This window comes from Gambusia affinis, linkage group LG10 (genome assembly GCF_019740435.1).
Source record: "Gambusia affinis linkage group LG10, SWU_Gaff_1.0, whole genome shotgun sequence".
Lineage (NCBI taxonomy): Eukaryota > Metazoa > Chordata > Actinopteri > Cyprinodontiformes > Poeciliidae > Gambusia > Gambusia affinis.
The window spans coordinates 10,588,670-10,612,840 of record NC_057877.1 but is presented as its reverse complement, the minus strand read 5'-3'; the positions used below and the strand labels follow the sequence as shown (position 1 = coordinate 10,612,840).

Here is a 24,171-nt window from a genome sequence, read left to right as displayed (position 1 = left end):
TCAGAGTGAGTTACTTTCATTAAATTGTGTTGTTTGAATAAACTGAAAACAAACCAGTTCTTCGTTATGCAGGGTGCTGGATGTTAGGGCTGAGGTAATGCCAGCCTTCCTAGAGTTCTGGACCAAAGACTGAGTGAATGAGCAGAATGGAAGTTAATAACCGTACTATATATAATATAGCATATATGCTACACTCTTTATCTTATGCAGAGCTCTGAGCCTAAAAAACTAAATGTAATGTCAGTAAAACTTCATATTATTTCTCCAATCGAACGTGTCTAGTCGAATGATAACACAAACATACACTTTTACAAAATAATAAATTAAAATATTTTAATATGAAATAATACTCACCATTGCCTTTGGTTTAGGAAAAGAAGAGAAGGAAATATTTAACATTAGACACGGCAGGAAAAACTGACTTATTCAGACAGTGATAAAATACTTTGCTATATCTAAAACCATAGCCTTGGTATTAGTGTTAACACTAGTTAACTAGTTAAATAGCAAAATTTGATAAAGTTTTTCAGTTTACATAAATTTAGGTGACGGTTGAACCAATGAAGACATACAATGTATAATGACAATGTATAGTAATATTTACCTTGATTTAGTAGAAACTGGTTAATGTGTTTTTTTTTATGGTGATATTTATTCAACCATACAGATCAAGATATAATTACATTAAAAATGTCTGCAAGTAAGCCAACAACTTTGTATGACATACTCTTCCAAGTTTTTTGTTTTTTTTTCTCCAAATTTAAACAAAAGGTCAAATAATCGTAGCCCCAGTTTAATGTGTACAAATCAATCAACAAAACAAAACCAAGATGCATATTTGGTTACATGTGGAGATTCATAAGTCAGGGGACTTTTGAGGAAGCTGCTCTTGCAACCACAGCTGTTATTCGATAGCTGAATGTAATAATATTTAGTGATTATTCAGGCAGGACTCATCCATCTCCAATTAATTACAGGAATCATTTTCACAAAACAAAGGACTGTGTGTGTTTGTGTGAGACCATTGGGGGAGCATAACGCAGGTGTGCCAGCCTACGTCTGCTTGTATCTGAGAGTGTTGGCAATTATTTACCTCCAATGTTCCATGGAAAGGGAATAAAAACTGCACAATAAGCTTATTGTGGCAATTAATTTGTGCAGTACCTCACAAAGGTTTTCAAACCTCTTTGAATTTTTCATATCTTGTCATGTTACCATGAGAAACCTGAGTGTACTTTTTCTGGATTTAATGTAATAGGCAAACATAAAGTAGCACATAATTGCTAAATACAAGGAAAAGGATCAGTGGTTTTAAAAATTAGAAAAGTGTATTCTATGTGTTCATTCAGTCCTCTATATTCTGACGGCCACAAAACTTTATAGTGCAACCAAATGCCTAATTAGTAAATAAGAGTTCACGAAAGCCCCTGCTTTTTTGGCATTTATGTGTGAAAAAGAAGTTTACATTTATGTATCATTTTGAATCCAATTTACAATTAAACAATACTTTGTTTTAGTCTACGATGTAAAAAAACTAAAAATACTAAAAAAGGGTAAAAAAACCCCCCAAACTTTTAGGGTGTGAATATTTGTGTAAGGCATTCAGGTTTCTGTCAGTGCTCTTTTCACAAAGTAAGTTAAAAATGTTAAAATCAAAGACAGAATTAGATGAAAAGATTCAAGCCATTTCCAAGCCCTAAGCAAAACATATACTCACACTTTAAGTCTTGAAATGTATGTAAAGAGCAAGGTATGGAAATAAAATCCCACCAATCTATCACTCCCTACTTATATAGATCTCACATGCTTTAAGAATGGCTATGCAATAGATTTACAAATAAACATATCTCAGAAAATGATTTATGTTTGTTACAGTCATATTAGCAGTGAGGTAGTGTCAGACAATTATGCAGTTGATGACAAGTGTGTAATCATATTTATCTAAAACTAGACAAGCAGTAAGAGACATCTGTCTTGATGGCATACTCCCAATCCTTGAAGCTCAACTGATCAGACTTTAGTCAACAGAAAATGTGCTTCATATTATTAAAATAAGTGGACTGCAGGGGGTTAAAATACATACAGGAAGAAGGGAAGGAGTTGACGAATACATAATGGGAATAAAATAAGAAAGGGAGAGAGAGGTAGAGAGATGGACTGGGGAGATATGAGACACTTAGTCAAAAGACAGAAATGAGATTAGAGCAGAAACTAACCAGATCTCTGACCAGAGGCATTGCTTTCCTCTTTCTAAGGTCTGGCATGCTGTCAATGCTGTACAGAGCACCACCCATGCTGGAAAAAGAGACACACCATATATCAGCTTCATATCAAATAACAGCTGTCAAAAATCTGGACAGAACAAATCAATTTCACAACTGGCTTGCCCTTTGTTTGACAAGTTACAGATTTTCAGCCATAATGTTGTCAGCTTCATAGTTACTTACCCTGCAGACAAAAGCAATGAGGCAATCCCAACATGCTCTCCTCGTGCCTTTGGAGAAAGATGAATTAAAAAAAGCAAATAAGGTACAATACTTGAAAACATTTAAAACCTACAGAGAAATTAAAATGTTTTCCTATTGTTAACAAATAAATAGGAGAGAAATTTTTCTTCAGATACATAGAAATGGTCATCCAGCAGCTTGGAAGGACAAAATAGCTAAATTGTGGGTTTAAGTAATTATACCTCATACACTAGACAAAAAATAAAAAGTGTTTTACACAGATAACAACTCATGTAATCATTCCTACAATTCAATGTGCTCCATAAATGATAACCATGTTCTTTGTCTTGTTACTTCTTCAAAAATAATAACAGACCTTGATCATCATCCTATTAATGCACAGAAAAAGGTCTGCCTAAGATGCATCCTGATTCCAGTTTTACAGGTTTGCAGGAGCTTATCATTATCATCCTAAGTATCTGTGAGTGCTATGAGAGGAACACATGAGAAGACGCATATGGCTACACCCACCTGAGAGTCTTCTCCAGCCATGGGTAATCAGAACGGACTACATGCAAATCGCTACGGGGATGGCAAACAACTGAAAAGAAAATAATGAAGTAGCAAAAACAATACAAGGGGAAAACAGAGACTAGGCTAATACAACACATAAGATTGCAAAGGATAAAAAAAAACTGTGAAAAACAGATGGGCAAACAAATCAGTAAACATGTAAAATAGAACACTGACATGCAGGGACTGATACAACATATAGTGATTAAATAATTGAGTATTAAAGCACAGAAGCAACAGGGTAAACATACGGCAAAAAAAAAGAAACTTCATAGACATTAACCTGGCAGGTATGCAAGCAGACACAACAATGCTTCACTGAAACATTTGCAGTTTGTACCTCTTGTAGCTGCAGTCGTACTCTACTGAAAAGGCGAAGCCAGTTAGCTTTGGCTCTAGCAGGACCTGGCTCCATGATTTCTCTCTTTGGGAAGCTGAATTAAGGATTGAAAGCAAATACAGTAGAATAATTTAGACCATCACACGTGATGATAGCTAATAATAAGGAAGTTAAACGTGAATCAGAAAGTGTTTAACACAAGGGATTTACAGGTTTGGTCAGACATTGACATCAACTCAAAGATTTACGTTCATCCATCCATCCATTTTCTAATCACCCTTTGTCCTTAATGGGGTCGGGACGGTTGCTGGTGCCTATCCCCAGCTAACGTTCTGGGCGAGAGGCGGGGTTCACCCTGGCCAGACTGTCGCAGGGCAACACAGAAAACAGACAGGACAAACAACCATTCACACACACACTCACACCTAGGGAGAATTTAGAGAGCCCAATTAACCTGACAGTCATGTTTTTGGACTGTGGGAGGAAGCCGGAGAACCCGGAGAGAACCCACGCATTCACAGGGAGAACATGCAAACTCCATGCAGAAAGACCCTGGGCCAGGAATCGAACCCAGGACCTTCTTGCTGCAAGGCAACAGCTCTACCAACTGCGCCACTGTGCAGCCCGATTTATGTTCACTTTCTTTAAATTCAACACAGGGATAAATTATGTAAACAAGCCCAAATACATGTGTACAGGTCCACTTAAAAGTCTCTTAGTAAGATGCATCTCAAGCGAGCTTCTGGAATAATTCTTGCTGGATATGCGTCCCCTCTCTAAACCAGAAATATTACTCATAGATATTGTATTTTTACTGTTTTCAGTGGATTTGACCCAAAAAACAATGACACTTTAAGAACGCTTATACATTTTGAGTCTCCAACAACATTAGCATAGAAAGACTTTACCTTGGAACAGGAACTTCTTCTGTTTTCTCCTCAGGAGCAGGCTGCACAGTTTCTACTGCTGGGGGCTGATCAAGAGGATAATCGTCCTCCTGAGGGGTTTCAGCTTTGGGTTCTGGCTCCAGGGACTTGGTGTCCTGAGGTGGAACCTGGGTTGGGATGGTTGGGGTGGATGTTGTGACAGACATCTGTTGCTGTGATGGAGCAAAGGAAGGCTTGATGGAATCTGTAGTATCAGAGGGCAACACGCTGTCCTGTGAGACTGGAGGTAGTTCAAGAGCTGCACTGGGCGACTGGGTCTGATCCTGGGCAAGCCTCTGTTGATGCAAAGATGCTTGCTTCTCCAAAGGTGGCCTGGAGGAAGACAGGCCATCAGATGGTGGCATCAAGGTGGATGCAGAGCCTGATGGCACTGACGGAGTGTAGGTCGGCTCCTTGTCTTGGCTTTGTTTGTCACCCAGTGGATACATGTCTTCATCTCTGTAGTGCATCTCTTCCTCATCTTGATAGTTATACTGCCCTTCCTCTGCGTAAATGTCACCTTCCTCTTCATCATACAGTGCACCCTCTTCCCCTCCATCTTTGAGATAGCCTCCCTCATCACTGTAGACCCCTTGGTGGTCTTCCCCATCCCAACCCGGGGAGTCTTCTTTGCCATAGCTGACGGAGGAATGGCAGGAGTGGTACGAGTCGTTTTCATCGTAGAACTCTGAACCTTGAAAACTTTCACCGTCCTCTGGAGGAAACTCCTCACTAAGCTGAGAGCTTCCTCTGCTCAGCTCCGCTGATGAGGCATAGCGGCTGTCTGTGGGACTGACATGAGGGGGAGATAAAGACGTGTTAGATACATACAACCCACACAGATTTAAAATATAAATGACAGGGGACCCCCACAGCTGTGTTGTCACAATTAAGGAGCTTGTGCTGAGGCCAGGGAGGGAGACAGCTAATCAAAGACTAATGTAGCTTACAAACATATTAATACCCCTTTTAATTTTTTTCACATTTTATTACATTGCAACCACAAATTTCACTTCATTTTCTTGGAGTTTTATGAGACAAGCCAACACAAAATAGTGCATACTTGTGAAGAGGAAGAAGGAAGGCAAAGTTAGTGAACACGTTCATGGGAGCCCACATACTAGCAAACCTTAGCACTTATGCTAACCTCAGAATTTTATCTGATTTTAACATATACACTGCTTTTTGCACACTACATGGTGTAAGTCAATGTTAGTAAAATATTAGTAATAAATAAAAGCTAAACTTAACCTACTGAATAAAGTAGGTTGGCCACTGTACTGAATAGTCCTCACCTGGTTGTTGTTAGATTTTTATTTTTAAAAAATCAACATGTTTGAATTTCCTCTCAAATCACATGCATGTCTATTACATAAAATCTTGACAATATACTTTGAAGTTTATGGCTGTAACCAGACAAAATGTGAGTTCAAGGGGTGTGAATAATTTTGGACTGTAATTCCAACCAAATGCTTTTGATTAGTTAAGCATCTTTTTCATAGCAAGATGCGTGTTTCAGTAGAGAGAAATACAAAGTTTCAAGAGATGCTAATTCAAACATAAATTAAAGCAGAAAAAAAAATCTTCATACCAATCCAAAATTGAATGTAAAACGATAAAAACACACCTCTCCAAACTGAGGAGGAAAAAGCAATAAACTTAGATCATTTATTTGTTTTTTGCAGATAAATATGTGAAAAACACGTATTTACAAAAATGGCTATTACTCACTGGGAAAGCCCTTGAGTCAGAGAGAGTTTGCAGAAACACAGGAAAACATCTTCTTAACCACACTGCAACAAACACTCACACTTCACTGTTTTATCTATATTTACCACAGTGGTCTTAGTTCAATAACACACAGTGCAAGAGCAATAATGGAGAGAACTATATAATGACTTTTGGGCTGTGAGCCAGAGGGAGTACACACTAGTACGGATGAATGGTCACAGAAACCACCACAGCACTCCCATTTTCTCAGTTCATAACCTATCTTACAATCTCTCACATCTAGAATCACATAGTAACAAATTCCACACATTGTTAAGTCTAAATGCATATTTAACCTCTTATTTTCTGAAAGAACAAAGATCTAACTACAAACTGAAGGTGAAAATAAAATTTCTTGGCTTCTCTGTTAAGGCGCCATAATCAGAAATGCAGCCTTTACTGCATCACAAGTGGGATTTAAATGTGTATAATTACCAAGTGTGAAACAGGCAGGACAAGACAGGGCCCTTCCTCAAGTCTCACATACAGGGTGAGGCTGTAATAACAAGCTGTCATGACAACAGATGCGCACAGACTCTTACAGGCGGTCCCAACGACTCCAACCAACAATTAATCCATCTGCCTCCAACTGCTGAAATATCAGACATGTCCACACATCATGTCAATCATTTATCCTCTTCCCACACACACCAAGAGAAGGCTGTACAGCCTTTCTAGACATAAACACAATGCATCATTGGTTGGATCTGAGAAGTTTTTTAAAGTTTTTTTTTACTAAGAGCACAATAAGGACAGAAGCAGGAACAGTAATTGTCTATAAAATTATATAGAAAATACATATACAAAGATAGGATAAGAGCGCATGCATGCAAGCACATCGAGCGAGGAGGACAGGACAAGTCCACCACTGACGTCACAGCGAGACGGTGTCACAGGCCGGAGCAGGATGAGGAAGAGGAGGAGCACAAATTGTAGAGGAGGCACAGAGACCCACCTATCGGACAGAGAGTGCCTACTGTCTAGAGAATACTGACGACTGGTGCGCCGGCTCGACCCTGAGCCTGAGTCGATATCGCTGCGCCCGTTGGTGGCAGAGTCTAAACTATCATAGCGTCTGGTAGGAGGAGTAGGAAGGGAGGTGGGGAGGAGTGGAGAGGTGAAAAAGGAGCATCAGTATAGCTCAGTGTAAATCTTTCAAAGAAAGCTCGAATTAGTCTGAGCCTCTGGCCTGCCCGGTTAAGGAATGGTTCACAACTTTAATTTAAAAGTAATCATCAGATGGAAACCCGAGGAGTTTTGATTTGCTTTATCCAGCCATTATGTGCACCATTTATCTGTGATCCCACAGTCCTTAATTAATCTAAGACAGGTGTATTTCGAGCATTACTTGGAACTGCTTCACTCCAGCCGATTCCTTACTCTGATCTTAAAAATAACAGCCAGAGTGGCAAAAGGAAGTTAAGTTTCTAATTGTGTTTATGAGATTTATAAAGTATGACTACTTTTATGAAAATAATTACATTATCTATGGCTTTGCAAAAGGAGTAACACCTCTGGAAACTTCTAGACAAATTGAGATATTTGGTACTTTTTGATAATGTTAGTAGAATGTGATAACAGGAAGAAAAACTTATTTAGTTTGTGAACCAACCCTTAAATATTTTGAAAGAAAAAAAGACATATTTGCACTTAAAAATGAACTTCCCTCCTAATTCTTGCCAACAGTAAAGATCTACAGTAGATTTAAGCCTTCCTGAGAAGTACTTCAGCTTTGATCCTCTGTTGCAATTGAGTTTTCTGCACAAGGTTGTCGAGAGGAAATCACATGGGGTGACATTCACTCACACATGCATACAAAGATGCAGACGCACACACATGCATTCACACATCAAAAAAAAAAATTTATCACAAAGGCCCACTTCATACATGACCTGTATACAAGAACTCTGAGCCCCAGCATGCTTGTATACACTGAGGCCTGGGTTGTTCTCTAGAGGAGGAGAACATAGTGGGAGATGTTACCATGTACAACATCGAAACAAAACAAGGCCACACGAGCTGGGTGGTCTCAGACGCCCGACGGGATTTGTTGATTAAGAAAGAACTTGTTTGAAGTGGGAATTATTAATCTCAAAAGTCAGTTTTTTTGTCTTGCAGAAAAAAAAAAACCAACAAAAAAACCCACTACCTTTTTTAAAAATCCTGACCACCATTGTCCATTATCAGCCAGACTCCAGAAATAAATTTCCTCTGAATTAAATAGACTTTGGTGTGTATTTATAGTATTTATGGCATGTGTGTTACCTCATGGTTCTGTGATCGTAGTCCAGCTCATGGATGTCATCGCTGAAGGAGTGCCTGTAGTGTTGATGCCGCATTGGGTACTGGTGCATGGAAGCATTGGGCTGGGAGGTGGTGTAGAAGGGAGGCGGGATGCTGTTACTGGTCTCGCTGCGGTAGTCACTGTCCCTGTCATCAACGGCACTGTCTGGGTCCTCGTCTGTTCACACAACACAGTGGGAGACGAGATGAAGCTGGGTTGTGAGGCTTGGACAGATCAGAAATTGTTGCCAACAATGTTGTTGCTTGTTAAACTTGACATTAATAACAACAAGGATATGTAAAGCATTGTGTTAATTAATAATCTGTAGAGGTTGAGCAAGCAAAATGAAGAAAAACATTGAGAAATGTGAGATTTAAACCTTCTGTAAGTGTTTAAGATGTTTTAGATGTCTACATTAAGAGGTGGGATGAAGCTCTTTAAGGTTGATCAAAAATGTTGTTAGTTTAAAAATACATGATATAATGACCCAGTACAAATATGTCTCTCTATGATTTTATGCCTAAGCTTAAGGAATTGCCCTGAAATCAGAGTATTGGAAAATTATAGAACATACCTAAAAAGCTAATTGAACTCGGCCCTACTTTGTCTGATAAGAGAGTGGTCAAATATCTAGCCAGAGTTAAGCTAGAATCGTATTACTTCTTTTAAAAATGAATGGAGTTGAGGAACAACTTTATCCAAATATTAGTTGGAGCATATGTATATATTTGAGTCTGTGTGTGTAATTTACACCTCTTGTGACTAAAGAAAAGTTACATTAAATGTAAAGATGTACTCCAAATACTTTTTTAATACACTGAAAAATCTAATCTACACAAGTATCTCTTTAATTATCTTCTTCTGACTATTATTATCCCTTCTGCCTCCTAAACATATGCCCGGGTGAGTAACACATGATTCTTCACTGAAATTAATCTAATGATTTATTCAAAATATTTTAACATGAGCTGGAGCAAAGTTCAAAACAGGAAATCCATTTTCATGCACTTATGGTCTCAGAGGAAAACTGCACTGGGAGATCATTACACTGATTTGTGGACAATAAATACAGTTGCACAAGCCATTAGCAGAAGTGCATGACAGAAACTTACTCTGCTGGTCTCCCCAGAGGCTCCAATTACCTGCACAGAAAGAAATTGTTAACTTGTAAAAAATTATTTTCAGATATAATTCAAATGCATTAAAAATCCACCAACACAGCAAACCAAACATGAAGGTCTGCAACCCTGAGAAATAATCATTTTATGTAAATCTGTTAGATGAGAAGCTATGAAAGAGGTGATTGGGTGCATGTCTTTGTATGAGCAGGAAAAAAAGAGAAAAGACAAGGCTATTCTAGCAGCTTATATAAAAACTGACTTTTTAAAAGCAGCTGCCCTTGATGCTGCAAAGTAGCTACTGGCAAAAAAACAAAACAAAAACATACATACATGCTGTTATCATTCAGACAAACCCAAACTCCATTTGAATAAAGAAAGAAAAGCAATTGTAAGATGACTTGAACTGCACACGCTTCTCCACCTGCTCCCCATGTCACCATCACTAGTCACAGAGATAGACAGCAAAAGCGTGTGTCGGACACACAGCATATGTCAACTCAATTTCATCACACGTTTATCCCCTTTAAGTCATTCTGGAGCTCAGGCGGGCATGCATTTATGATTAGTCACATCAGTTTTTCCCTTGCTTTCCTCCCTCCATCCTCTGTCGAATCTAATAGCTTCATTTCTACTTTGTGCTTAGTCTTTTTCTCAATGAGTCAAGGAAACAGAGCAGAGGGAGAGGGGAGAGTGGAAAACAGGAGGCACAAAAAGGACACAGCGGGTGACGGCACAGAGGGAGGTGAATGCAGAAGATATCGGTGACACTCACAGCACTGTGTGGAGGGGGCATGGAGTGATTGCTCTTGTTCTTCTTGGTAGGCATACTGACGTTGAAAGAGAAGCAGTCGAAACGGGCGTGTTAGGAGAATAACATAAAGATCTTTTACTTGAAAATAATTCAGGGAAACTAGATCTTAGCTCTGACAACTCTGCTTTTTCTTGTAGATATGGAAAATAAATGAGAAACACAAATGGAGGCGAATTAGATCCAACAGATAATATCTATTTAAGAAGACTATTATAATTAGAAAGATATGTTACTGCAAGTGGCATTTAGTTAACAGTTTATGCATAATAGTGAAATTCTTACATCTTGATCTCTCATTGCATTAAGTTGTTCGAGTTTCTTAGCCCAGTATCTGGCCTCCTCTTCTGGAATGTCTACAGGAAAACAGAAACATGTTTCTCCCCTTAGAATATCAAGTTCTGATTAATTTAATTGCATAGGCATTAAAGATGTTATAATTTTTGATATTATGAAGGGTACAGTCAGAATAAAAAGAAGATTGAACAATACCATAAGGTGTAGGAAAATGCAATTATACAAATTTTAGAAGACAAGGTTTTTCCTAAAAAGTTCCACACTCAAAAATTTTAAGCACAAAGCAGAAGGAGGCTTGCTCCAGCAGTTTCACTTATTGACATACTTTGTAAAGTTGTGCAAACACTAAAAATAGAAAAGAAACTGCACGGAAAAAGTTCATAAAAATGCTGAAGACCAAACCTAATGGCAGTTCAAAGCGAGTGTCAAGCAGCAGCCTGTGAAAGGTCGGGTCTTTGGTTCCACAGATTTCATTCTCAGCCATGATCACATTCGAGTCCAGGGTCAGCCACTGACCCGGACCCTCCTGAAAAACATGAGATAGGACAAGTATATCAAACATAAAAAAAATATTGCGTGTTTTTCAGCTTCTGGATAAAATGTGTTATTTCACATTTCTAATCAAACTTCTGTGAATTTTAAAACCTTCCTTCAGATGTAGAGAGTAACCACTATAAAATAATCACAACATATGTTTGCAGAACACCAGGTAGTATTCCTGACCAAAAATTGCTCTCATCTATACTCCAAAAGCAAATAAATAATGAACCCTGCATTTACACATACAGACAACAACCAATTCAAAATACATTATAAAACTGATCATATGATCTTTAACAAAATATAATCTTTTATTAATTAAAGTTTTATGCTCAGTCAAGGTAACAGAGAAGAGTAGGTACCTCATTGGACTGTCGTATGTTTTGAAGGGGGATCCATACAGTTCCCACCATGGTGTCCCAGATCAGTCCTTTGTTCCAGACCTCCACTGTGAGGCCCAGCCCCTGACGGTTTATTTCGCTGTGCATGAGAAAAGTAAAAAAAAAGAAAAAGAAAAAGTGAGTAATTCAGCATGAAGAAAAGATGACTATCAACAAGGCTACTGACAGGACAGACAAGAGCAAAAACTGTGTTCCTGAGGGATTTACCATAATAAGCTTCAACCTTTCACATAACAACACATATACTGCTGCTCATATAGCTTAAGGAACACACAAACTTCCTCTGCATCTCTCAACATTTAGTAAGTCCCTTTTGCTATAACAACCAGTTTTAATTTGTCAAATCTTTCAGTGAAACATCTTCTTCCCATTTCCCAAAGACCTGATAAAGTAATCAGACTCAATGGTTTGCTGCTGTTTGAATAGTACAGTAGCTACAGAGAAAAGAGACACGAGTCAGAGTAAAGACCCTTCTTAAGAATCAGTTTTGTTTTTGGAAGATTTGCAGTATTACTGACTTCAAAAGAAATCTTTAGAAGGAATAAAATCCTCTGGGTGTGGAGACATGTTATGTGATCCTCTCACTCCTCAACAGGAAGATGGCTGGATAAAAGCAAGAAGCCACAAAAAGCTCCTTTTGGAGAAATAATTCTCCAAAAGGTTATTAATAATTTTATCAAATTATTAGTTTTATTAATAATTCTCCTAAGCAATTACGTAGTTATTCATAGCCAAGCTTGACTCAAACTAGCACAACATATAAACATGTAACCTGTTACATAAAATGCCAAGATCAATTGTTGGAAGCAGGCCGAGGTTTGCTGCGTAACATGACTTTTGAAAAAGAGTATGCAACTTCAAAAACAACATGGGACTCTCTGATTAACACTGTCTTTGCCCATGTCAGTCTACATGAACATTTATGTCCTTTTTACATTTATGTCATTATCTTTTTCTTGAATTGAACAGTGCTACAGTGCTAGAAAATCAACAATGTAAATAAGTAAAAATGCTAGTTTTTAAAAGGACAATGACAGACTTTATTACACACACTTTCAAATTGGTTTTTAGTAGTTTAAATGGGAGTGTATTTAAGAGAAAAAAATACATTATAAACAGAATCAGGACAGCGAAGAACTCTTAGTAAAATGTTAATTTTGACATATTTACAGGCAGGAAGAGAGAATAAACGTGAAAATGAAGGCACAGGAGACATAAGTGAAATAAGAAGACTCACAACATGAAGTCCTGTTCCCAGCATGGTTGACTGCCACGCACAGCGATGGTGGTGCTCTTAACATTTTGCACCTTCAAGGTCACGTATGTGTTAAATTTCTCTGTAAGAGATTAAGCAAAAATTTCTCCTGGCTTATACTTTTTGTTTGTTCATATTTCTTTGTTTGTTTAATGTATGTACATTAATGTTCATAACTCACCTTGGGGTCCATCGAGCTTGCCTTTCTTTACTGTGTACAAATTAAAAAAGAAAACAAGATATTAGTTTGTTTCATCAGTTTTAAAAGAGTTCAGTGGTGCAACTATAATGCAAAGGTTTTCCAATTGTTGGAAGCAGGCCGAGGTATGCTGGGTAACATGACTTTTGAAAAAGAGTATGCAACTTCAACAACAACATTGGACTCTCCTCTGATTAACACCGTCTTTGCCCATGTCAGTCTACATGAACATTTATGTCCTTTTTACATTTATGTCATTATCTTTTCATGACTTGAACAGTGCTACATGAAATGTTTAAGAACTTGTTTCGTCCCTGACCTGTTGTAGAGGTTGCTTGGTTTTAAATTATGTTTTATGTTCATTTAAGTCCTTCACAGAACAACTGTATTTATGCTGAGATCGAATAAGACACAGCTGACTTTTGACGGAAATTGGCTACACTAGATGTGACTTAGTACTTTGAGAGTAGAGCGAATTGAATATAAATCCACACCCAATTTTGTACACCTTTATTAGTATTTGGTAATTCATATATCCTTGTCTATTATAAAACCATAATAAAATATACTGAAGTTGTCAAATTGTGAAACAGCTCAAAGGGTATGAATACATTAGGAACCGAGCCTAATCGTGGCCTCAAGCTCACACACTTTAAAGTATATCTGGCTGGTGACTGACAGCAGTTTGGCATTTTAGAGATGAGGTGGGAGGTCTGCAATTCTCAGGCCGGGGTTCCTCTGTTCTCTATGGGTAAAATGCCAAGATCTCAATATGAAAGACTGCATCCATTCAGTAGATGTCAAAGTCTCTGGGTCACTTTATTGGAGCCTAGAGGAACAGATTCTGCGGTAAAAGTGAAAGGTTAAGGTAGAGGCAAGCATAACCGTATGGTTTGTTCTCTCTAAAAGATGAATATGTGAAATCTCTCAAAGTTTTTAGCATGACAGACTTAGCAGTACAGTCGTTTTCTTTGAGAAGAGGAACAAAGCACTGCCAATCCCCCCAGACAGTCCTCTAGCAGTACCGGAATGACTTTTAAAACACCGCTGATGTCAAATTGGTATTTATTATTCATTTAATTTTGACCCCTACTGATGTCTACCCTCTCCCTGTTCAGCAGAGGTATTAATATTCAGATTGCTGATATTTAATCCCTGCTGATTGCCTGTTTTTATTCATACTGCATTTGGGAAATCAGGCACAACTATCAAGAAATATGTATGAAAAAAAAGACATTAAAAACACCAACTTGTAAACATTCCCTGGCACATATGTGAAGGACAGCAGGCAGTGATTAAGGTATTTGCTCATCTTCCATTTTAAAATCTTCCACTTTTCTAGAAACAACATTTTTGCATTTACTTTTTTTCTATTTTGCTAACCCTTTTTATAGTCAAAGTACAAAAGAAAATGCTGTAGATTTTACAATAAATTCTTGTAAATTGATTTTTCTAATCTGTGCAGGAAAATACCCCAGAAAAAAATTGATCATTTAACAGTGATATATCATAACAGACCCTGCTATAAAAAGGAAATTCTCCTATTCCACTAGACAATAGGGCAATTTTTACATATATTTAAACTATATGTCTATCCCAAAGACTAATACATCATATAACACCTCTGTTTGGGATAATTGCCAAAATGTCAACAATTCAACTGTTAATTTTGGGGGAAGTTTGATGATGTGGAGGTAAACTGCTTACAGTGTTGTTATTTCATAATGAAGATAAAATAGGGAACTGTACTAGCAGCTCCGTGAACCTAACATGTGGAGAGGCTGTAGATTAAACTGTGACTCATATCTTTGCAGTGGCTAACCTTTGTCCTACCTTAGGAATACCCACTATTGCTATTTGAGTGTTTGCAATTCTGTGAGTTCTCACTCAGTGTGTCGACCACTAACATACATCTAAATCATTCAACTCAGTGCTTTGCATAATAGATGTACCAAAAGGCGACATATTATAAAGACCATGTCTGATTTTTACGGAGTGTTGTGAGAACAGAGCAAGATTTCCCCTGTCCAGGCAAAAAAATAAAATAAAACAGTATTAGCTTTAAAAAAACCCCACATTTTCCACTTCTCATACTTGTCTAGATCTTGAAAATAAAATTACAATTTCAGTTTGACTATGGATCACTTAATAATACAGAACTGTCAGTCAAACTGTCGAGGATAGTAGTAAATAAATATAAATCCTTTTTGTTCAGTCAAGCAAAAACAAAACTGGATTTCAAGAGAGATAATGACAAAGCAACACATTCTGAGTCATTTTCTTATTCAGTGAAAACAGGAACGATAATCACTGTGGACAAATAGGTTTCTTAAAATAACATTTTCCCCAGCAAACATCCAGGATGATGCCTATCTCTGGCATAACAATGGCTCTGATTCATGAGTCAGGTGCCAAAGCTGGTGGTGTGGTGAAGCATACGATTCTTAGCCAACTTCAAAGGAAAACCATCTTCCAGATGTTAACCCGCCAACAAAGCATTCACATATGAAGGATAAGCAAGACTTAATTCAGTCAATTCACATTTTACAAGCATGTGAATACTAGCAGTCATTAACAGATGCACCTTAGCGGCTCACTTGCCAATCCTCTCGCACAGCGTCCTATCCTCATCCAGTCATTGCCCTTTTCCATCTCACTCCATCACTCACTCCTACAAGCTTCCACTGCCATGTGGTGAGTGTGCACGTGCACTCCCTTTCTATCTCTTTTGCTTGTGCTCCATTAATCTCTCTGTGGAGCCGCCGGATGGAGTCAGAGTGAGCTGCATCCTCAACTCTAAAAATAACCGCTCTAGTGTGACAAGGCTGGGGAGAGGGGTGCTGGAAAGAGAGAAGAGGGGTGCGTGTGCGTATGTGTGTGTGTGTGTGTGTGTGGGTGTGTGTGTAGATGGGGGGTGTTGGAGGAGTACATCCTATCAGGCATAAGGCTAAACCAACACTGTTGTGTTTACAACATAGTGAAGAAGAGAGTATTGCGTATTGTGTTGCGTTGCATCCACAGCAATTAGAAGATTCCCTTTCTCATTCTTCACTGAAGAGAAATAAATGCATGAGCTCCTAAATTTAGAATAACTTGGAGAAGAAGCTAGTGTCTTGTTGGAGTGTGTATAGTTTCTGTCTTTATTGAAATAAAATACAGGAAACAGTTTGGATTAAATTGACTCTAAAGATTTCATAAACAGATTTAAGTTAATTTCTCTAGGCTCCAAATAAATATTCATACCTGTGATGTGTTAATGTAACCTTTCCCCAGCACCGAATAGATGGCATGCTATCATACCATGATCATGTTTAAATCAGGCACTCTGATTTCTACACAAATGTACTAATAAAATATAATGTCTCATTATAAAATAGATTAATGAGACATTGTGGAACTGATGCTTCTTAGTCCTATACATTGTATTTTTCCTGATGTGTTCATTGCCATCTTGCAGCTGGGTGTCACAAACAGGTTTGCTGACGGATTTAAATGCGCTTACTCAGCCTCAATGACACACTTTATCATTTCACAGATTACTTTTAACAACACAAGACATGCTAGGGGATGTAAACAACTCTGAGTAGCTAATAGTACATGACCACTGGGGCAAAAGTGGGAAAAGACATGAGACTTATCCCAATTATTTCACAAGTATTCCCCCACCCAGGATCAACCAATATGTTATTGATGTACAAATAGCGGCTGGCCTTCTAACAGGTCTCAAAAAAGTAATTAGGAAATGTCTATATTGATCTTAAGAACCACTGAAGATACAGGACCACCAATGAACCTTCAGTCTCAACATGTATGTACTATGTGCACATGTTTGAGGATTAAGTACCGATTACAAAGGGTTGGAATTGTCACACTTTAAGCGTGATCAGAAAAAAAATCCAATAATTTATAACTGAGGGGCAAAAAATATGTTACCCTTTGGTAAAAGGCTAGCTTATTTTACCAAAGTTTTCTTATGCCAGACTTAACGCTTTTAATCTTTTGGTAGTTCTGTTATGCTTGTTGGAATACATTCTTCTGCACCAAATAGGTTCAATTCTCAGGCGTTTTGCAGTTTAAGGGGTAAACATCTTTTTTAGATCAGGTTTTGACATACCAAATATAAATGCTTAATTTGACTAAAGTCTTGCTTTGCTGGATGATTAAGTGCCAGTTCATGGACAGATTGAGAACACTTTTCATCATTTATGAATTCACAATTCACAATATTCAAGTTATCCATGCCCAGGCAAATCCATAATAAGATACCTAAGGTACCAAAAAGTGACACTGCTATTACCACGTCCTACAACAGCTTTTACCAGAGACACAAATACATGCGGAGGGTTTTGTACGTATATCTTATTAAAAGTGTTTGCATTGTAAACAATCCTGGGAATTTCCTCAAATAATGCAAAATTGACTTGACTACTACTGAATATTAAATAAAAACAAAAAAAACCCCAGCCACATATCATATTCGCCCTGGCACCAAACTTTATATTTGATACAATGGAGTACCGTTCTCATGGTAATCGCCAAACGCAGACTCGGCACTGGACTGCCACTAGAGAGACATAATTCATCACTCCAGAGAACTCATCCCTAATGCTCTAGAGTCCAGTGCTGCTGGGATGCAGCTGCTCCGCAATGGAAAGCCATTTTATGAAGCACTGTTCTTGAACTAATCTGATATTTGCATGAAGTTTGGAGGTCTGACTCTGCAGATAGTAGCCGACTGCGCACGATGAGATTCTTCATGCCCCCTTATCATTTGACTCTAGTGTCACAAACACATTAACAACTAACCTTTTTGTGCCCTAAGAGGAATTTTTTGTGAGGTTTCCACATGGCACCCAACATCACTTTAATAGACGTCGATTTAGCTCTTATCAGACAACTAAACTATTTTTATTATACTATTTATCAAGCAGAGCGATTACATAGATTTTCTACCCAACCTCTACAGGTCCACATAAAAAGGGTGCAAAAGGAAAACCAATAGCTGTCATTAAATCGCACCTAAATCCACAACCTTAAAGGACTGAATCTCTTTTAGGATCCACTCTACATCCAGAGAAATACAGCATATAAGATAAAATTTCAAACACATATTTGGAAAATTTATATTGACCAAATATTGCACATATTTATGCATATTTACAATTTATTTCACATTAGCTACATTGCAAGAACTGGTTGCCCTGAACATAACCAGATGTTCTTTTTTATTATGATTTTCTAGTACTACCAAATACATTTTAAAATCAAGGAAAGCAGTAAAGATGCCACCTGTTTTTCTTTTAGCAAAACAATTTACAAAGCTAAAAGTAGATTACATTTTGATTTACTATAGTTGACAGAGGTTGCCAAGAGCACACACCTGGACTAATCTGTAATATCGATCCGGTTGTAGGAGTGCCAGGTTCTGTAATATCCGCCTAAGGACTCATTAGACTCCACATTATCAAATACTTTCTTTAGGTCAATTGTTGTGCACTAACCAACTATATTATTAGAAATATACACTACCATTTAGTTTAGCATTTATACCACACCATTTTTCACTAAGAATATTTTTAATGCAGGTGACTGAATTTTTTACTTTCTTAAATAAACCTCAAGATAGTCCTTGGAGCTATTTTATATGCTCAGACCAGCTGGTCGAAGAAACTGACAGTATCGTGCCAATACATACACTATTAGGTTTGTCTTACCTCCAACACACAGCAATGACATTTCTTATGGGCTCCTTTGGTCCAGACTCCAGCTTCTTCACCAGTTCCCTAATTGGCAGTGTTAATATGTGCTGAAAGCAGCCCGGGAACGTTGAGCGGCTGGGCTGGAGATGGGTGAAGCCAGGCGTCGCTGGTTGGCAGCGGCAGCGGAGCCCGACTGTCTTCGTGACAGCCGGCAAAAAAAAAAAAAAAAAAAAAAAAAAGACCGTCCTCTCACTCGGATAGGGAACGCCGGCGTCGCAGCCCTGTCTTTCTCTCTTTATGACGTTTCTTAGCGCCTCTATCCACACCTCCCGCTCTCCCTCAGCTCTCCGGTCTCCAGCAAACAGCCATCTTGTTCAGCTTCAGCACCACCAGCTGCGCGGACAGCAGTGACGTCAGAGCGCATGGCGATGGTGTGGGGCATGCCATATTACGAGCTCTTAAAATCTAGTTGAATAATAAATTTGTGATCTATTCTTGTATTCCGCGTCCTCTGTGCTGATATCATTGCCATCAAAAGTTACCTAATTTGTAAATACAGGCCCCTGTGTGTAATTTAATCTCAGCTTAAACACTTCTGTCTTCAGAGGTGTCTTTGGGAATATTTTGACATGAATGAAGTCAAAAAATAAAAACTTTGCTAAGTAAGAAAATAATTGTGCTGGCTCCCATGGGTTCATGTTAGTTGCAAAATAATTCTTCACATTTATAAGGGCTAATATTTTGCACTATCACTTTACATTACTCTGTCGACTTATGTGCAATCTTAAAAAGTGTTTAGATAAAGCATCTCAGAAACAATTGTTTGCTAAATTTTGATTTTTAAATATGTTCTAAATTCTAGGACCCCGACAATTTCACCCCAAGTCAACTTTAAAGAATATGCTATGTCTTATTTATCTGGAGTTGTATTTATCTAAAAATTACTTGTCATTGTTCTGAAAACCAGAACCATGTCAGGTCACTTAACAGGAAATTATACTGTCGTTTACAATAATAATAATAATAAAAAAATACAAACAAAGAAACAAACAAAAAAACAAAGGCCAAATTCAAGCTCAAATAAATCCCATGCAAGGGTCAACATCCCCCTCTGCTGGTTCACTTGGGTTTTGCAACAGGGCAGTTTTTCTCCCTATTTCACCTAAATCCTAGTCAGACTTTTTAAACTTTGTGGCATGCAGCTGCAGCAGCTATTCATGGATGTGATTCAAACTTCTGCCTGTATATTTCAAGTACATGTCTTTCACAGATAAAAAACAAAAATTTTTTTTTAACAAACTCTTTAGTTGAAAACAATGTGTTCAAGAAGATTTATTGAACATTTATATATATAAAAAAAAAAAATACAAATACACTGCAGAAACATACCATGTTCTGACACAATTTTAAAACAGCATGTTCATCCCACAACCGAGGAATGTCAAAAGCACAACATTTTATACCCCAGCATTCAAGATTTAGCCCTGCCGCTCCTTTTTTCTTTCGCCAATGCATTCCAGGGAAAATATAAGCAATTATATACATGCTGAAATGGATTTACCATGAGCCTGTGAATAACCGCTGATAAAATGCTATAAAACATAGTTAGAGTCAACCTTATTTGTCCAGTTATAGGGCAGTGCAGGGGAAAACTAATCTATGAAGAAATACATGCATGCTGCCACACAGATTCACATTCGGAATAAAACATGCGCAGGAGCTCATGTCACACAGAATACATGTACTCATAAACAATAGACATGAGTCATATGAGTTATTCAGAAAAAAATTGTACCATTTCCTTTGCAGATGTGATCAAACCCACATGCTCTGTTGAAAAGGAACTGACGTGGATTATTATATGGTCATGTGTTCTGATGAGGCATAGTTGGTCGGAGTTTCCTCATAACTTCTCGCTGACAAATAACAGAGGCAATAGTTATAGCAGAACCTTAAAACATATGCTTTGAAAATATTTACAGTGTCTTGCAAACATCTTCATACCCCTAAAACTATGCGCATTCTGAACCGTACCCTCAAAACGTCAATTTTAATCCTAAAATGTGGGAAGCTAGCAGAGACAAAAAATTTTGCAGATGCAGTAGAGGTGATCTTACAAAATTGAGTTTAGGGAGGCTGAATGCATATTCACAGGACATTTCTAAAAATGCTGTATAAAAGTTGAGCAAAACCATGTTTTACTCCTTTCAGTTCATAACAACATGCTGACATTTGTGGACCTGTATCATAAAAGGCATAAGTTTGTGGTTGGGACATGATACAATATGGAAAAGTTCAAAAGGTAGGAATATTTTTGTAAGTTATGTATTAAATAAACCCATTTAGGAATGCATTTTAGGCAGATTTATTTTTTTGTTGCACTCATTTGCAGCTTTATCTTGTGAAATAGTTTTTTTTCAATGCACAATGAAAAACCCCCCTCAACTTTAGAAAGTTTGTGCTCTCAAATGTCAAAGCGTACATCTAAAGTTGCTTGAGCATACAATTCTACCTATGGGCAAAGAAAAAGATGCACTGGATTAGAGTGAATGCACCAAAACATACGAGTTTGAGTATTTCTACAATGCGCCAAACTGACCGGGATCTAATATTTACCTGTCGAGATGAGAAAAGACCTCGTGAAGTTGGCTGAGCAGGGCACGGTGTTTCTGAGGATTCCCCTCTAGGACTCCACTGAGTCGACTGAGGTATGAGTCGAGATTACCAAGAGACGCCGTCTCCCCTGAACCTGTTAAGGCATTCAAAACAGATCCAATAAATGTCCATGTTTTTATTTTATTTTACTTAATCGTCTTACAATGAAATCACAGGATTTGAGGGTTAATTAAATTGAAAGACAAAAAAGAAAATAGCTTTTAACCTGGCAGAGGGACTGTTGACAAACTGTTGACCAGTGTGTGTTTAATGGCCAGCAGGTGCTGGTGAAGAGCCTGAGTGCGCTTCTCATCCTGCCCTAGTTCAGCCTCCAGGCGTTCTTTAGCAGTGTTCATGTCGTTGATGTGACGCTGCAGCACAGCGTTCTGCTCTTCAAACTCAATGTTCGTCTTCCGAAGCCGCCGCAACTCAGCTTCCCGAGCTAGAAACACAAACGGAGGCAAAGTTTTGCCGTTATGAAGCATCACCTTTCCACACAAGCTAAAAACCAGGAAATGTTTTGGCACCTATCAAAGTGTTTCAATATCTGTTACCTTTATTTTGATCAAGAAACTCTTCTGTGAAAATTGGAATGTCAAATCTGCTTGAGAGGTCAACAGCCTGAAACAAAAATAAAACACCGACTGACAATTTGGCTTTGCCACATATATTACATAAATATTAAGCTACACAAATGTCGCCCACCTTTATTAAAGACGATCCTGAACTAGAACTGACAACTGATGGACTGTCTTCTGAAAAAAAGAAAAGAAAAAGAAATTAGCATTATACATGTTTTTTTTCAAAGCAGATAAATGCTTTAAGAGTTTGAGATCTGATGTTACCTTTTTTAATCTTCTTGTCATGTATCTTGGCACTGGTGATGTGGAAGGCCTCAGTCTGCTGGTATTCCTTTAGCTCCTGGGCATACTGCATCTTCTCTCGCTCCGCCTCGTCAAGGTAGCGCTGTCAGTAATCACACAATTCCGAATTATTGTGTCAAAAAGCTAAGAGTTTCTCCTGGACAAAACTACATTTTTATGGATAATCATGAATATTTAAAGACAGAAAAAAATTAACAAACACAAATAATAACAACCTGTTTGTCATTTTGGGCTAATCGTGTCCACTCTGCTCCGAGTCTCTTTGTGATCTCTGGAAAAGGTAAGTCGGGATATCGGGCTCTCATAACTTCTCGTCGCTCATTTAGGAAGCGGACATATCCTGTTACGGGGGCCTTAGGACCATTAGGTAGAACCTTCTTTCTTTTCTTTCCTTTTGGCCAACCACGTTTCTTTGGCTGCAGAGAAAAACAAAGCAAAACAAACAAAAAAAACTTGACTTTAAATTAAGCATCACAACAACAAAGAAAATAGTGGATGAAAACTTACTTTCCTCTGTATGATTATATTAGTTTGAGTAATGATTAAAGATTTTCACACCATGTGCACCTGATCTGGTTTGCCTATGTGCAATTTTAGGTATTTTAAGTGAAAATAAATGTCTTGATTTATTCCTCATCAGAAATTGCATGCTTAAAATTACATTTTGTGAATTTTTTCTAAATATTATTTTTTTTGTTTTTTATGTTTCCTTTGTATTATATGAATTTTTCAACATAAAATAGAAACCATAATAAAAATCTTAGCTGCTGTGCGCACATATTTATATCTGTAGCTTTGTTTTTATCAGTTGTTTTTCTCTGCAGTAGCACCCACCTCCTCTTGTTGGTCCACTGTGTGTGAAGCTTTGGGCTGCTGAGATGCATCACTCTGCTCTTGTTTAATTCCCCCCATCATCTCTTTCCACTCCACTTTCTATGAGAGAGAGGAACTGAGTCAGGGTGATTCTGTGGAAATACGTATTAGTAAGAACAAAAATTGAGGAAAGCATAAAAATTTGCAATAATTGCCAATCAGGAACAGCGCTTTTAAAGCTAACCTGCCTGCTAGCAGATCGTTATGGCTAACGTTAACTGATCGGAGTCACACACGCACACACAAGATGAGCAAAATTCACACAAAAAGGAAAGCTAAAAGAATAAAATTTCCATCGGAAAAAAACAATAGTTATGTGTGGAATAAATACTGATAACAGAAAAAAGTAAGATTTTTCTTTTTATGAAATTTTCTAATACTTTTTCAATAAGCGTTTATTTCTCACCCGATAATGTGTCCCTCGGCCAAACAGGAAGAGAAGTGTTTCTGCTTTCTGATTGGCTGATATCGAGACTCGCGATTGGCTGGTTGGTTGAAAAATCCACCCCCTCTGTTTGCATCATAACCAGTATGCACTGGCTTACGGAACATAATGTAGGTTTAATAAGCTGTCCTCTGAATGCTGTGCAGTTATCTGACGCAAAATCTTACGCATAAGGAAGCAACGCCGTGCAAATATTTTCATTCCTAGTTGCCACATTGGACTAATATGAACCAATCAGCCGATTGTTCAAGTGTTAAAAGTATTTGTATTTTATCTTTTAAAACTTGTCCCAACAGTTTGCTTTTACAAGACAAAGTCGGCCATTTTGACGTTTTATAGAAAAGGAGAGTTAATAAAAAAAGCTAACATGATAAATCACTGTTAGACTTTTTTCGGGGCTAAACCACATTTAAGTGCCCATTTCAATATTGGTTTCGTTGCTCGAGTTCTTAAGCAGAAAATCTGTTTTCACCGTTTAAAAGCAGTTGCGATAGTACCGATTGTAGCAGTTTTCAACATCAATTAACTTGCCCACAAGTACCTTATGAATTAAATGGGAATTCAATAATTGTTTTAATAAGTCTTCTTATTTATCAAGCGTATCTCCCCCATCTTAAAATACTCGAAAGCAGGCAACTTTCAAGATACGAATAA

General features: G+C 37.8%; 2 protein-coding genes across 17 annotated transcripts in view; both read right to left on the bottom strand.

Annotated features, from left to right (window-relative positions):
* Positions 1-19,020, bottom strand: part of unc13a (unc-13 homolog A (C. elegans)) — a 45,573-nt gene extending 26,553 nt beyond the window's left edge. For 6 of the 10 annotated variants that reach the window (XM_044130154.1, XM_044130158.1, XM_044130155.1 and 3 more), the window contains exons 1-16: positions 18,676-19,020; positions 12,944-12,973; positions 12,745-12,844; positions 11,469-11,586; positions 10,969-11,092; positions 10,555-10,625; positions 10,234-10,288; positions 9,453-9,482; positions 8,322-8,517; positions 7,012-7,131; positions 4,269-5,078; positions 3,361-3,454; positions 2,448-2,494; positions 2,217-2,295; positions 355-360; positions 55-129 (exon numbers count right to left, since the gene is read on the bottom strand). In XM_044130154.1, the coding sequence (XP_043986089.1) occupies positions 55-129; positions 355-360; positions 2,217-2,295; positions 2,448-2,494; positions 3,361-3,454; positions 4,269-5,078; positions 7,012-7,131; positions 8,322-8,517; positions 9,453-9,482; positions 10,234-10,288; positions 10,555-10,625; positions 10,969-11,092; positions 11,469-11,586; positions 12,745-12,844; positions 12,944-12,973; positions 18,676-18,697 (1,977 nt within the window). In that variant the 5' untranslated portion in view covers positions 18,698-19,020. The remainder of the gene's footprint in view (positions 1-54; positions 130-354; positions 361-2,216; positions 2,296-2,447; positions 2,495-3,360; positions 3,455-4,268; positions 5,079-7,011; positions 7,132-8,321; positions 8,518-9,452; positions 9,483-10,233; positions 10,289-10,554; positions 10,626-10,968; positions 11,093-11,468; positions 11,587-12,744; positions 12,845-12,943; positions 12,974-18,675) is intronic. The other 4 variants (XM_044130161.1, XM_044130162.1, XM_044130163.1 and 1 more) reach the window with 1 other exon arrangement.
* A 959-nt stretch (positions 19,021-19,979) lies between these two features.
* On the bottom strand, positions 19,980-23,582 carry hmg20b (high mobility group 20B). 7 transcript variants are annotated; one of them, XM_044130152.1, is made up of 9 exons: positions 23,479-23,582; positions 23,034-23,164; positions 22,415-22,615; positions 22,161-22,281; positions 22,021-22,070; positions 21,870-21,936; positions 21,542-21,757; positions 21,277-21,409; positions 19,980-21,172 (listed from the first exon to the last, which is right to left on the bottom strand). In XM_044130152.1, the coding sequence occupies exons 2-9, from the start codon at positions 23,112-23,114 to the stop codon at positions 21,169-21,171; spliced, it is 873 nt and encodes a 290-aa protein (XP_043986087.1). In that variant the 5' UTR covers positions 23,115-23,164; positions 23,479-23,582; the 3' UTR covers positions 19,980-21,168. The 7 variants fall into 7 exon arrangements, with proteins under 7 accessions (XP_043986087.1, XP_043986082.1, XP_043986088.1 ...); XM_044130147.1 differs by having other exon boundaries at positions 19,980-20,576; positions 23,479-23,581; XM_044130153.1 differs by having other exon boundaries at positions 23,034-23,132; positions 23,479-23,581.
* Between the last annotated feature and the right edge of the window lie 589 nt (positions 23,583-24,171).